General features: G+C 42.0%; 1 protein-coding gene across 1 annotated transcript; it reads right to left on the bottom strand.

Annotated features, from left to right (window-relative positions):
- Positions 1 to 5,021: 5,021 nt before the first annotated feature.
- On the bottom strand, positions 5,022 to 10,576 carry LOC119328435 (oligouridylate-binding protein 1B-like). The gene is made up of 12 exons (XM_037601422.1): positions 10,185 to 10,576; positions 9,206 to 9,267; positions 8,788 to 8,890; positions 7,543 to 7,619; positions 7,387 to 7,448; positions 7,213 to 7,300; positions 7,057 to 7,132; positions 6,506 to 6,536; positions 6,277 to 6,399; positions 6,019 to 6,110; positions 5,705 to 5,878; positions 5,022 to 5,604 (listed from the first exon to the last, which is right to left on the bottom strand). The coding sequence occupies exons 1-12, from the start codon at positions 10,344 to 10,346 to the stop codon at positions 5,311 to 5,313; spliced, it is 1,344 nt and encodes a 447-aa protein (XP_037457319.1). The 5' UTR covers positions 10,347 to 10,576; the 3' UTR covers positions 5,022 to 5,310.
- Between the last annotated feature and the right edge of the window lie 3,024 nt (positions 10,577 to 13,600).

Raw genomic sequence — 13,600 nt, 5'->3', positions numbered from 1 at the left:
ATTCCATGATGCTCCCCACTGGGAGTGAGTAATTCCTTCGTAGGTTCACTGGTCGGTAAGGAGTTGGATGAGATTCATCATATAATCAAGTTAGTTTTGTTAGGACTTGATCCCTAGTATCCACTATGTTCTTAGATTGTTATTTCTATGACTTTGCTATGCTTAATGCTTGTCACTTTGGGCTCGGGTGCCATGATTTCAGATATGAACCATTTATGTTATCACCATTATATCCATGTTCTAGATCCGATCTTGCAAGTTATAGTCACCTACGACGTGTTATGATCCGGCAACCCCGGAGTGACAATAGTCGGGACCACTCCCGGTGATGACCGTAGTTTGAGGAGTTCATGTATTCACTATGTGTTAATACTTTGTTCCGACTCTCTATTAAAAGGAGGCCTTAATATCCCTTAGTTTCCAATATGGACCCCACTGCCACCGGAGGGTAGGACAAAAGATGCCATGCAAGTTCTTTCCATAAGCATGTATGACTATTTACGGAATACATGCCTACATTATATTGACGAACTGGAGCTAGTGTCATATCGCGCTAGGTTATAACTGTCTCATGATAAATATCATCCAACAAGTCACCGACCCAATGCCTACGAATTTATCTTGTATTGTTCTCGCTAAGTTACTACTGCTATCATCACGGTTACACTTGCTACCAAATTATTGCTATCACTGTTACCGGTACCGTTGCTGCTGCTACTCTACTATTATCAAAACTATCATACTACTTTGCTACTGATCACTTTGCTGCAGATAATTAGTCTCCAGGTGTGGTTGAATTGACAACTCAGCTGCTAATACCTTCAAATATTCTTTGGCTCCCCTTGTGTCGAATCTATAAATTTGGGTTGAATACTCTACCCTCGAAATCTATTGTGATCCCCTATACTTGTGGGTTATCAAAAGTTGACTGAGAACATAATTTGTTGGTTTCTAAGAGAGTTTTTGCTTTATACTTCAATAGTGTGATGAATTATCACTTATTCATGAGAAGTCTATGATAAGAGTTCTATGATAAAATTCTTATGTTTAAGTTCGTTGTTGTTATAATAATGAACATGATGCTTCTATGTCCGTATTTTGTTTTTATCGACACCTCTCTCTCTCTCTCTCTCTAAGCATGTGGACATGTTTTCGATTTTGGTTTTCGCTTGAGGACAAGCGAGGTCTAAGCTTGGGGAGTTGATACGTCCATTTTGCATCATGTTTTCCTACTGTTATTTATGATATTTTTATCCATAATAATGCTTTTTGGAGTAATTCTAATGCCTTTTCTCTCATAATATGCAAGGTATACACAAAGAGGGAGAATTCCGGCAGCTGGAAATTTGGGCCTGGAAAAGCTACGTCAGGCTACCTATTCTGCACAACTCCAAACAAGCTGAAACTTCATGGGGAATTTTTATGGAATATATGAAGAATATTGGAGCAAATAAGTACCAGAGGGGGCCCACCGGGTGGGCACAACCCACCTGGGCGCGCCAGGGAGCCCAGGCGCGCCCTGGTGGGTTGTGCTCACCCAGGCCCACCTCCGGTGCCCATCTTCTGGTATATAAGTCATATTTACGTAGAAAAAATAAGGAGAGGACTTTCAGGACAGAGCACCGCCGTTTTGAGGCGGAACTTGGGCAGGAGCACTTTTGCCCTTCGGCGGAGCGATTCCGCCGGGGGAACTTCTCTCTCGGAAGGGGAAATCATCGTCATCATCATCACCAACAACTCTCCCACCTTGGGAGGGCAATCTCCACCAACATCTTCAACAGCACCAGCTCATCTCAAACCCTAGTTCATCTCTTGTGTTCAATCTTGTTACCGGAACTATAGATTGGTGCTTGTGGGTGACTAGTAGTGTTGATTACATCTTGTAGTTGATTACTATATGGTTTATTTGGTGGAATATTATATGTTCAGATCCAATATGTTATTTAATACCCCTCTGATCTTGAGCATGATTATCGTTTGTGAGTAGTTACTTTTGTTCTTGAGGTCACAGAAGAAATCATGTTGCAAGTAATCATGTGAACTTGATATGTGTTCGATATTTTGATAGTATGTATGTTGTGATTCCCTTACTGGTGTCATGTGAATGTCGACTACATGACACTTCACCATATTTGGGCCTAAGGGAATGCATTGTGGAGTAGCAATTAGATGATGGGTAGCGAGAGTGACAGAAACTTAAACCCGGTTTATGCGCTATTCCGTAAGGGACCGATTAAATCCAAAAGTTTAATGTTATGGTTAGAATTTATTCTTAATACTTTGCTCGTAGTTGCGGATACTTGGGGGAGAGTTAATCATAAGTAGGAGGTTTGTTCAAGTAAGAACAGCACCTAAGAACCGGTCCACCCACATATCAAATTATCAAAGTAGGGAACACAAATCAAACCAACATGGTGAAAGTGACTAGATGAAAATCCTGTGTACCCTCAAGAACGCTTTGCTTATCATAAGAAACAGTTTTGGCCTGTCCTTTGCCTCAAAAGGATTGGGCTACCTTGCTGCACTTTTTCTACTATTATGTTACTTGCTCGTTATAAATTATCTTGCTATCAAACTACTCTGCTACTTATAATTCCCGCACTTGCACACATTACCTTGCTGGAAACCACTTGTCATTTGCTTCTGCTCCTTGTTGGGTTCGACACTCTTACTTATCGAAAAGAGCTACAATTGATCCCCTATACTTGTGGGTCATCAACATTCGATCACCAAATCACATAACTCATATAATACTATATCGTCAACGAATGTTAAGCATGCGGACCCTACGGGTTCGAGAACTATGTGGATATGACCGAGACACCTCTCCGGTCAATAACCAATAACGGAACCTGGATGCTCATATTGGTCCTACATATTCTACGAAGATCTTTATCAATTGAACCGTAATGACAACATACGCAATTCCCTTTGTCCATCGGTATGTTACTTGCCCGAGATTTGATCGTCGGTATCTTCATACCTACTTCAATCTCGTTACGGGCAAGTCTTTTTACTTATTCCGTAATACATCATCCTGCAACTAACTCATTAGTCACTTTGCTTGCAAGGCTTCTTATGATGTGTATTAGAGTGACAAATCCTAATATCGATCTATGCCAACTCAACAAACACCTTCGAAGATACCTGTAGAACATCTTTATAATCATCCAGTTATGTTATGACGTTTGATAGCACACAGGGCATTCCTTCGGTATCCGAGAGTTGCATAATCTCATAGTCGAAGGAATATGTATTTGACATGAAGAAAGCAATAGCAATAAAACTGAACAATCAATATTCTATGCTAATGGATAGGTCTTGTCCATCACATCATTCTCCTAATGATGTGATCGTGTTCATCAAATGACAACACATGTCTACGGTTAGGAAACTTAACCATCTTTGATTAACGAGCTAGTCTAGTAGAGGCTTACTAGGGACACAGTGTTTTGTCTATGTATCCACACATGTATCAAGTTTCCGGTTAATACAATTCTAGCATGAATAATAAACATTTATCATGATATAAGGAAATATAAAATAACAACTTTATTATTGCCTCTAGGGCATATTTCCTTCAAGCGTATCAAAAGCTTTGGAGATGTCTAACTTAAGGAACACGCCGGCTTCCTTCCTTCCATGAATCTTCCTCGCAACTTGGCAAACAAGCAGAAAGTTGTCATGCAGATTTCGGTCAAGAATGAACACCGACTTGTTGGCAGCAACTACTTCCTTCATCCTCCTTCTGGCCCGGATAGCAAGCATCTTGGCGAAGATTTTCGCAGCACCGTGAGTTAAGCTGATGGGCCGGAAATCCCCCACTACTTCAGCATCCGGTTTCTTTGGGATCAACACAATATGGGCTCTGTTAAGCTTGGCAAATCCCCGGCCGTCACCAACGTATAACTTCATCAAGACAACAATGACATCCTATTTGATAATGGGCCAAGCACGCTAGTAGAAAGCACCAATGAATCCATCTGGCGCCGGGGCTCGATCAGGTGGCAGCTCCTTGACGGCGTTCCATATCTCGTCTTCGGTGAAAATACCATCCAACCCCTGCAGATCACAGCCCAGAATGTTCAAGAACTCCAAGTCCACTGTCTCCTCCCTGGCGTTGGCTGTGCCCAACAGCTCCTCATAGGCCGAGGTGAAAATTTCAGCCATGCGATCATGCTCAGTGGCAATCTCATCGTCCTTTGTGACCTTGAAGATGTAGTTTTTCGCTCACCTCCCATTCGCCGCCAATTGAAAGAGTTTGGTGTTGGCGTCACCTTTCTTCAACCATCTCAATCTAGACCTTTGTCTGGCTATCGTGCGCTCGAGGGAAGCCAATCCCAGAACATTCATCTTAAGCATTCCTCCGAGCTCAAGGGTCTCACGTCCTGTGCACGATCAAGCTTGATCCATCGTCCTTTCTGACCTTGAAGATGTAGTTTTTCGCTCACCTCCCATTCGCCACCAATTGAAAGAGTTTGGTGTTGGCGTCACCTTCCTTCAACCACCTCAACCTAGACCTCTGTCTGGCTATCGTGCGCTCGAGGGAAGCCAATCCCAGAACATTCATCTCAAGCATTCCTCCGAGCTCAAGGGTCTCACGTCCTGTGCACGAGAAGCTTGAGGATCACGTAGTTTGCCACGGCAATCATCAGCTTAGTATTGCCAACTTTCCTTTACTCATTGTACTCTGAAACTGCAATCCTTCAGCCACATTTCATTTCACAGGTGGCTGTGTAGCACTACTAGAGACCAAGTTGTGATGAACATTTCATTTCACAGGTGGCTGTGTAGCACTACTAGAGACCAAGTTGTGATGACAAATTGGCAATATTGCCCGGCATGTCCTCAGCTGCCATTTATGCTCATGTGCTCAGCATCTGATAATAAACTCAGTGATGGCATTGGCACCTGACATTGCAAATGGCCTGGGGTTTGTATAACACATCCAACCAAACCACAGATGATAAAATAAAATAAAAACCAGCTTTCTCCCCAAGACCCGACGACAGTCCTCAGGGGATCGGTCAAACAAGAGAGCATTACATTAATCAACCGCAGATTCACATTAAAATACATCCGGTACTCTGTTAAGGAGGGCTACCCAACGAAATCAGACCAGAAAATTGGTCAATAGTACAGCAATGAGAAGAAAAATAAAAACACAATCCCGCGACAAGCACATGAAAAGCTCTCACGACAATAGTACATGAAAATAGAAAAATACGAGAACCGGGAAGGAAGGTCAGGTCAGGCTTGCGTCAAACAAGCTGAGCGCTACAAATGCCTTCCTCCTTTTAACCCTATATACTAGTTGTAGTACATGAGCTGCTGCGCCGACGTCTGGTTCGGGTAGCCGTCGTACAGGGCCTGGGAGCCAGCAGCAAGTAGCCCTGCGGATACCTGGCCTGCGAGGCCGTGCTGGCCAGCAATCTGCCCTGCCGCCGCCTGGCTCAAGGCAAGCTGCCTCTGATAGGCTAGAAGTTCGGCTGCTGTGAAGCCTTGCGGCACACCAGCCATTGCTACGGGTTGATATGAAGCAATCGGGGGCGGCAGCGGCTTAGAAGATGTCCCGGGCGGGGTTGGTTTGTTGCCCCATGAGCACTACAAGGTAACACAGGAACAGATGATGAAATTGCATGAACAATTGTGTCAAGAATAAAGAGGGCACAAAAGCAAAATAAATAATTGCTCTGGAGGTTACCTTGATTGGTTTGCCGCGAACAACCAATCCATTGGCCATCTGAATAGCTAACGCTGCTTCACCATGGGTACTGTACCTTATAAATCCAAACCCTTTTTCCTGTTGAACACGAACCTCCTCAATAGCCCCGACCCCTAAGTTGTAGAAATGGCGGTGAAGCTCATCCCGATTAACCTGACCAGTTAAGGAAAAGGATAAATTAAAGGTCAGCCTATCCTAAAATTTTCAGCTGACAAGAAAAAACCAGAGAAGTAACTCCATAAATGACATGGGAAGGAAACGGCGCTAGCAGAAACTTGTTTTTACTGTTTTACCTCATGTCCAAGGTTGCCAACGTAAACCGTTGTGAAATCAGGGTTGTTCTCTGGATTTTCTTTGCTTCCTGTATCCTGATTTGCCTCCATTGCTACAGAAGAGAGATGGACAGAGGCAAAATCAGCAGCTATTTTACTGGCTAAAATCATTATTATTCAAAACACGGCCAGGTGATTCCTTTCATAACATTCGTTGAGCTTAACATGAGAACAAATCTACCGTTGAACTAAAAATACTTGTCATTATAGACACCTGACCTGCATTACTGGAACCACCATTTGTTAGTACAACTGCATTATGATTGTCCGTTTCTTGTTTCTCTTCTGCGTTGGTCTTTGTTGCCCAGTTGCACCTTATTTGTCTACTGCCAAGCCATTTACCTGTTGCAAACATTAGTTTGCAAGACTTAGACGGGTCGAATATCAAAATATCAGTAGAAAATAGAAAGAAAAATGTAATCAGCTGTAAGTTCCAACACTGGCATACCAGTCATTTCAGTTATAGCAGTTTCAGCTTCCTGCACCAAGAAACAACATAGTATTGGGTGACACACTGATAGAGGTAAAACACTAGGGTCTAGCTTGAAATTGTAAGTGTAGGACTGATCAAAATACCAGTCTCCATTTCTCAAAGAAGTTAGATATGCTCTAGTGAGTTTACTTTTTTTTTTTTTGACATGCTGGAGAGTTTAGTTGTTACTAAAGGAAGCTTCATTCAGTCATCAAACATCATGTTCATCTTAGACTAAATGCAAAATTGGTACTACAGTTTGAATTTTGATTGGGTGATGCAAGGAGACAGGCAAATTTCAAATTTTCAATACCAGAGAAATAATTTGATTAATAGGAAAAAAATGTAACATATAAAAATGGTTTGCTAAACATGAGAACTAAACAAGAAATATACTCCATCAGTATCAAATAGCTCAAACACCAGACTATTAGGTAGTAGATATTAAGGTGGGTATTAGACTCATGCGATCAAAATGGTAAGACTACTGGAAAATGCAAAAGAGAAATGGTCTTAGTTGTTCATACCTGCTGATTACGGAAGGAGACAAAGCCATAACCTCTGGAGCGTCCAGTTTTATTATCCCACATGACTCGAGCATCACTGATCATAAATGGCAGGCATGAACAACTGAAAAGCTGCAGCGAAACAGTAGTAGAAATAAAGGGGAACTAAAAACTTACGAGCAAGAAGGATATGCTGAGAAACAGGCATAAAGAGTTGCATCATTCACTTCAGAACTTAAATCACCAACAAAAATATGGAAATGCCCTGGAATAATTCAATGGGCACGGTTAACCAAACAAAGGTTAATTAGAAAAGGAAAACAAGACACGAGAAGGTTTAAAGTATCTCACCAGATGTATCCTCCCTTTGTGTACTTGCATACGCCCAGTTCACCTTGATTGCTTGACCGTATCTGGGCGAAATAATTCAAAATGAACAGCATTAGAAGTTGATTCGGGACTCCAGAATCTTTGTTGCTGAAATTAGTTAAATATACCAGAACTTACATGTGACGCCCATGAAGGGTCATTATTGCAAGAGCTGCTGACCTCCGATCATAGTAGTCAACAAACCCAAAGGAAGACTGCAGAGAACAAGAGATAATCCTTGTCAAACAGATGAAAATTGACTGACAACAGTGGGCTTTTTGCCTATTTAGCAACATGTTCAGTAGCATACCAAAAGAACCAGTATATATTTTCAAGAAAATACAAAGGCATTGTGTCTTGATGCATTCACAGAAAAGTAATTATATGTACAAGCCTAGGCAAATTTCCCTACACACACTACAAGGATAAATTGTACTCCCTCCGATCCGGATTAATTTACACAGCCTCTATACAACATTGTATAGAGGTTGTGTCAATTAATTCGAGTTGGAGTGATGAATAAGCATGTTCACCGTAGCGCTGGGCATAAAAACCGACAAACCGAACGCCGAACCGATACCTATACCAAATAAATCGAAATTTCGTTTTTTATCCTTGGTGCAAGAAAATTCAGTTTTTGCATTCACTAACCATATTAAGTTCGGCCTTCAGTATACATATCGGTAAAACCGAGAAATACCGAACTATACACGAGAAAGCCTGAACAAACGACCGAAGCTTTGGGACACGTCGCTGACTCGTTCGCATGTGACCACTAGTCGCTCCCATGACCAATGGGTCCAAGGCCCAAGCCCAATAATGTGTAGTTCTCTGTGAGCTAGCTGAGCGTGAAACGCTGCAGTCGATGCTGGCAAACTGGCAGGTCGTAGCCTCTCTTTTAGTCCCACCTTGCCTGGCTAAGTGGGAAGGGAGTAGATAGCTCAGCTATATAAGAGGGCTGGGAGATAACGCTACGTTACAAATCCAAAGAGAAGTATTATTCGGTTAAACTGAAAACCGAACCGAAATTCCCGGTTAACCGAATTTTCAGTTTCATGTTCCAGGTAGCTATTTTTGGTTAGCATTCTCATTAACCGAATTAAAAATTAAATCAAACGGTACTAACCGAATTTTCGGTTTCTACCGAACACCCAGGCCTGGTTCACGGCAAGTAGGGTACAGGGCAGCAATGGGCTAAAACGTTAAAAATGTTGGGATGTCAAGACATCGGCGTTCTCTAATTCTTTATCAAACCTATGGTTCAGTACAAGAGGTGCATGAACAAAATCCATCAAGGTAATTGGAAGGCAAAATCCCTTTAAAGCAATGAATTTTCATGTGATTTTGCTAGTATAATTGCACATTACAGGTGTAGAAGTGCACCTTTTCTTTCCGGATGAGCTTGCATCTTTCCACAGGACCAGAGCCCTGGAAAACTTCAATCAGAAGGCTCTCAGTGACATTAGGGTGTACGTTTCCTACATACCTAGTTGTCACGACATCACAAATCAGATCAGAGTCAGAAAACAATCGATAAAAAAATCAAGATAGATAGCATGCAGCCATATTTAATGATGATTTAATAATAACTAAACAATAAAATAAATTAGCAACAGATTCAATGGTAAATTATGCTGATCTAAATTTTACCATGGGTTGTTATGATATTCATTTGAAAAATTCATCTTAGAATTCCACATTGATTTTAAAATTAAACCACGATTTGCATGACTAAAGGGAAAAGAACTAAGCTAAAAATCATATGGAGGTGAAAACACGAAAGAACACCGAAAGCACTCACACACTGCGACATGTGGATGGATCAAACCCAGGTGGGAGATTGCCATTTGAAACAGGCTCCATCTGCAAAATGTAAAAATAAAAAAAATAAAAAGAAGATACATGCTGATGCCGAAACTAGTTGAGGAGCAAAGAGAAATAAATAACATATAAAAGATGATAAAATTAAAATCAATGTAATAGGAACAAAATCCCAGTTCTCCAAAGTCGTGTTTTATGCCATTATAATAATGACTCAAATGTTGTGTTACATCCAAACATCTCTCTCTCACACACCCTATGTTTCAACTGTCTGCTAGACCTATGTGCTGTGCATATGCACCATTGATCTCACATCGATTTAACAACCCGTGAGCAACAATCAATGTATCATGAATAGGCCAATGCAATTGACAAGATTTGTACAGATGGTGACAGCAGTAGCCCTTGCTCTTAAGAGTACAAGAGACACAGAAAGCAATTTTAATTTAAAACATGGCGTTCATTGTGTTGCAAAAATCATGACTCAAAGCATACAACAATTTTCAAGGTTCATACCAAGATCGACATGCAATACAGCTATCACACGTGCATACAAATAACCGATGTGAAGCATATCCTGAACAGATAACGAGGCAAGGAGCATATGAAAACAAAAACAAGTAAATGTAATTGCCTCGCATCTACCCAGCCAATGTGCTTCGAATAACAATGGAGCAATGTTCCAACCAACCGGAGCACAACAAGACATGCGCCACCATGCAAATGCAACACAGATGGAAATAGCAGCTGCTCCATTCCACGGAAGAAACTTCAGCTATCAAGCCAAAAGTCGCTAAAGAACAACATACACCTACCCCCAACAACTTCAGGGAAAAGGGGGGGAACGCACCACCAAGCAAACAACAATCTTCCGCGCTCACAGACAGATCGGCGTGCATTGCTGCGCCCGAATGCACGAGTAAACAAATAGATCAGGAACCGAGGAAATAGAGGGCGACCTGAGTCATGGCCGCGGCGGCGGCGGCGGCGAGGACACCGGACTGATACTGCTGCTGCTGCAGCGCCTGCTGCATCAGGAGAGCCTGCTGCTGTTGCTGCTGCTGCTGCCGGAGCCTCTGCTGCTGCTGCTGTTGCTGCTGGCTCGCGCCGGCGCCATTCATCTCCTCTGACTCCGACCAGATCGAAACACCGGGGGACCGAGGGCCCGCGCGAACCGATCGACGGATCGGCGGATTGGATCCAACAGATCAATAGATTTGGTGGCGAATTTCTCGCGGCGGATCGAGCAGGGGAACGGAGGAAGAGGAGGTGAGATTTTTCCTCGTATTTTCTCTCGCTCGCTCGCTCGCTCTCTCTCTCTCCTCTTTTTTCTCCCTCTGTTTTCTCCTCGTCGGACTCCAATGGAGATTAGGGAGGGTGGAGGGGTAGTACGGGGATTTTGCCTATCCGGGGGAGATGACGTGGAGTTTTCTGTGTGGCTCCCCAATCCCATGGCTCAGTGACAGGTGGACCCGGTGATCCTGCCTCCAACTGTGCTTGCTAGGATTTGGGTCAGTTTTTCAAATATAAACAGGGATATGATCATATGATAATGGTTGTTGTGTCTGTTTTGTGAAACGGATCGGATAGTGCTTTTTTTAACAATGTACAACGCAAGCGTTCATATACACGTGCATACACTCATCTCTATGAACGTACACCTGCATAATTTATCCCTATGAGCATTTCTGAAAGACTGAGTCGATATATCATCTTGAAATTTACGAAGTTACCGTAGGCATCCCGTCGTCGACGGGAACATCGATACCACAGTCTTTCTAATCATCCAATTACAGGTTGGTTCGCGATCGGAGAGTGCTCTTATTATTTCCATTTCCATATTTTCAAAATGAATACGAATGTGAATATGGGTGTTATCAGATACGAATGTCGATCGGGTGCTACTCGAATACGGATACATATCAGATGTTTAATCGATTCGGAACGGATACGAATAATAGCGACATGTTGCTTAAGAAAATTAGTCGATAGCTATTTGACATGAAATAATCAACCTAAGACATGCAATAAGTCAAGGATAATATATTTATGATCAATACCACTATAATGCATAATAATTTCTAAGTATAATCATAAAAAGGGTACAATTTGACCACTTATTTGGCTTTTATGTTGGATAATTGACATACTGGGGCTTGAATTTTGAAAGTTACCTCCCATACTATTATTCGGATATGGATATATCTATTTCCATATGCATCTGTGTCAAAATCTCACACCATATTTATTTTTAATCCTTTAAATAAATTCATATGCAGATAATTTTCATTTCCATTTTAGTTCGGATGCGGATGTTTCGGATACAAATAGGCATTTTCTCGAATACAAATATACGATATTTTGGATTATCCACTACCAGATTCCAACCCCCCCTAGTTTTGCCCAAATATCATGCATAATTTGGGCTCTCGCATCATATGTTGAAATTTTCAAAAAAGAACATCACATGTTGAGAACTTGAGATTTGTACTATATAGAATTACCCTGGTTTCACTATAGGTTGATCAAATGTGGTGTTATGGGTCCATTTGTCATGCATGATTTAAAAGGATTTTACTCCCTCCGATCCGAATTAATTGACGCAACCTCTATATACAACAGGGTTGAACAAATAATGTGCTTCTTACAATAAATTAGTTGCAGAAGTAATAAGTAATGTGTATTGTAGATATATACTGAAGTTAATTTTCTCATGGAACCAATGAAAGCTTATGGAAGAATAGTTGAGATTGTGGTGTAGGAAGTTATCACTACCAGGAGAAAGCCTACTAGCAGCGCTGAAAATACCTACAGCGGTAGCGTTGGGTCCAACGCTACTGTTAACGCGCTACAGCTAAGTTGTAGCAGCAGCGCTGCTCGGACCAGCGCTACTGATAAGTATGGTTAGCAGTAGAGTTGCTCCAACTAGCGCTCCAGCTAATTATCTGTAGCGTTGCACTATAGCAAATGTTGTTGCTAAACCAGCGTTGTCGCTAGACGCCTACCAGCGCTACTGCTAATATTGTTGCTTTTATATTTTTATTTCCCCTCTACGTATTTGTGATATATTTGTGCATGCTCTATATAGTAGTTTCATCATAGCATAACAAACATACATTATTCTCATCATATCATACACATAGAGTAGTCTCGTCACACCATCATCATCATCATCATCCAGCACAAATATCATCACATCTTGAAAATAGCAATACACAAGTCATGTCATGTCTCGAATAAATGCAACTGCATGGTCATGGCACACACACAAGTTTCATCATCTCTATCTAAACCATGAAGTAGAAGAGAAGAGCGATCAACATGAGCAAGAGCGCGACTATGTAGTACTTCTTGAGGCACCGGTTTCGATCCCTCTCTTGCCGGAGTGTCCGCCTCAAGTAACTATTTTCCGCTTCGGCTCTATTATCGAACCCTCTGTGGCTAGCGCCCGGGTACCTGTCCACCTGGGCCTGAGCGTCTGGCCAGTGGTCGTACACTCCTGAAACCCTCCCAACGAATACGACGTAGCAGTCCTTCGCCATCTATGATCTATGTACCTGCATCGTCCGTTAATGAATTCAACGATAATATGCAACATAATGTACTTAAAAAACACAAAGAGGCATAATTAGCAAAATACAAGCAACCTATAGTAAACATAAATAACGAAGTTCCTCATACCCAAACTAATTAATTAGAGCAATCTACGCTAGTTCAGGAGGATGGTTTAATTACATCACAGAGTTTCGTCGTGCATAAATTCAAAGTTTTACCATAGAAAGACAGTAGTGACATATTGCCATCGACAATCAGTCCTCCATGTCGGCGGTCCAATCTTCATAGTCAGGGAGAAAGCAACCAAGCTTATTGAAAGGCTTTAGGTCCAGACGCTGAGCGAGTAGCAGTGCTCGGACATCATCCCGCATGATTGGCCCATGGTAGAACATCCCTGTTAGTTCGAGGACATCCTTCATGATCACTTGGGCAAGTTCACACTGTGCGTGATAAAACTCAGCTCGGATTTGATGATCCGGTGTCCTTACTATGCTTGTGGCCCAGTTGACAATCTTGGCATCGTTGGAAGTAGTTGAGATGCGAAGGCGTTGGTTATCCCTTCTGTACTCGATCAAGTGATGCATGAGGTAGAAACCATCAGCCTTATTGGTGTACGGTTGTTGGATGCAGCAGACGTTAGTCTTATGGCCGAAACACATCCCATTCTTCCTGTACTTTTTCACCTTGATATATCCACCAGACAGGCTGAAGGTTAACAAGGCACTATCGAGAACACTCTTTATGTGCGTGTAATCATTTTTCTTGATGTTCTTCGATGAGTCCAAGTACATAGCATGGGAGTATTCTAGGTACAGACAGA

The sequence above is a fragment of the Triticum dicoccoides genome, chromosome 7A (assembly GCF_002162155.2).
Source record: "Triticum dicoccoides isolate Atlit2015 ecotype Zavitan chromosome 7A, WEW_v2.0, whole genome shotgun sequence".
NCBI classification, from domain to species: Eukaryota; Viridiplantae; Streptophyta; class Magnoliopsida; order Poales; family Poaceae; genus Triticum; species Triticum dicoccoides.
The sequence above is the reverse complement of the archived record's forward strand: the minus strand, read 5'-3'. Positions and strand labels throughout refer to the sequence as shown.

Coding starts and splice junctions, on each gene's coding strand:
- LOC119328435 (XM_037601422.1), bottom strand. CDS start 10,346: ATGAATGGCGCCGGCGCGAGCCAGCAGCAACAGCAGCAGCAGCAGAGG. Junction 6,111..6,276: donor TGGTGGTTCCAGTAATGCAG/GTCAGGTGTCTA, acceptor TCTCTTCTGTAG/CAATGGAGGCAAATCAGGAT. Junction 5,879..6,018: donor TTGGCAACCTTGGACATGAG/GTAAAACAGTAA, acceptor TTAACTGGTCAG/GTTAATCGGGATGAGCTTCA.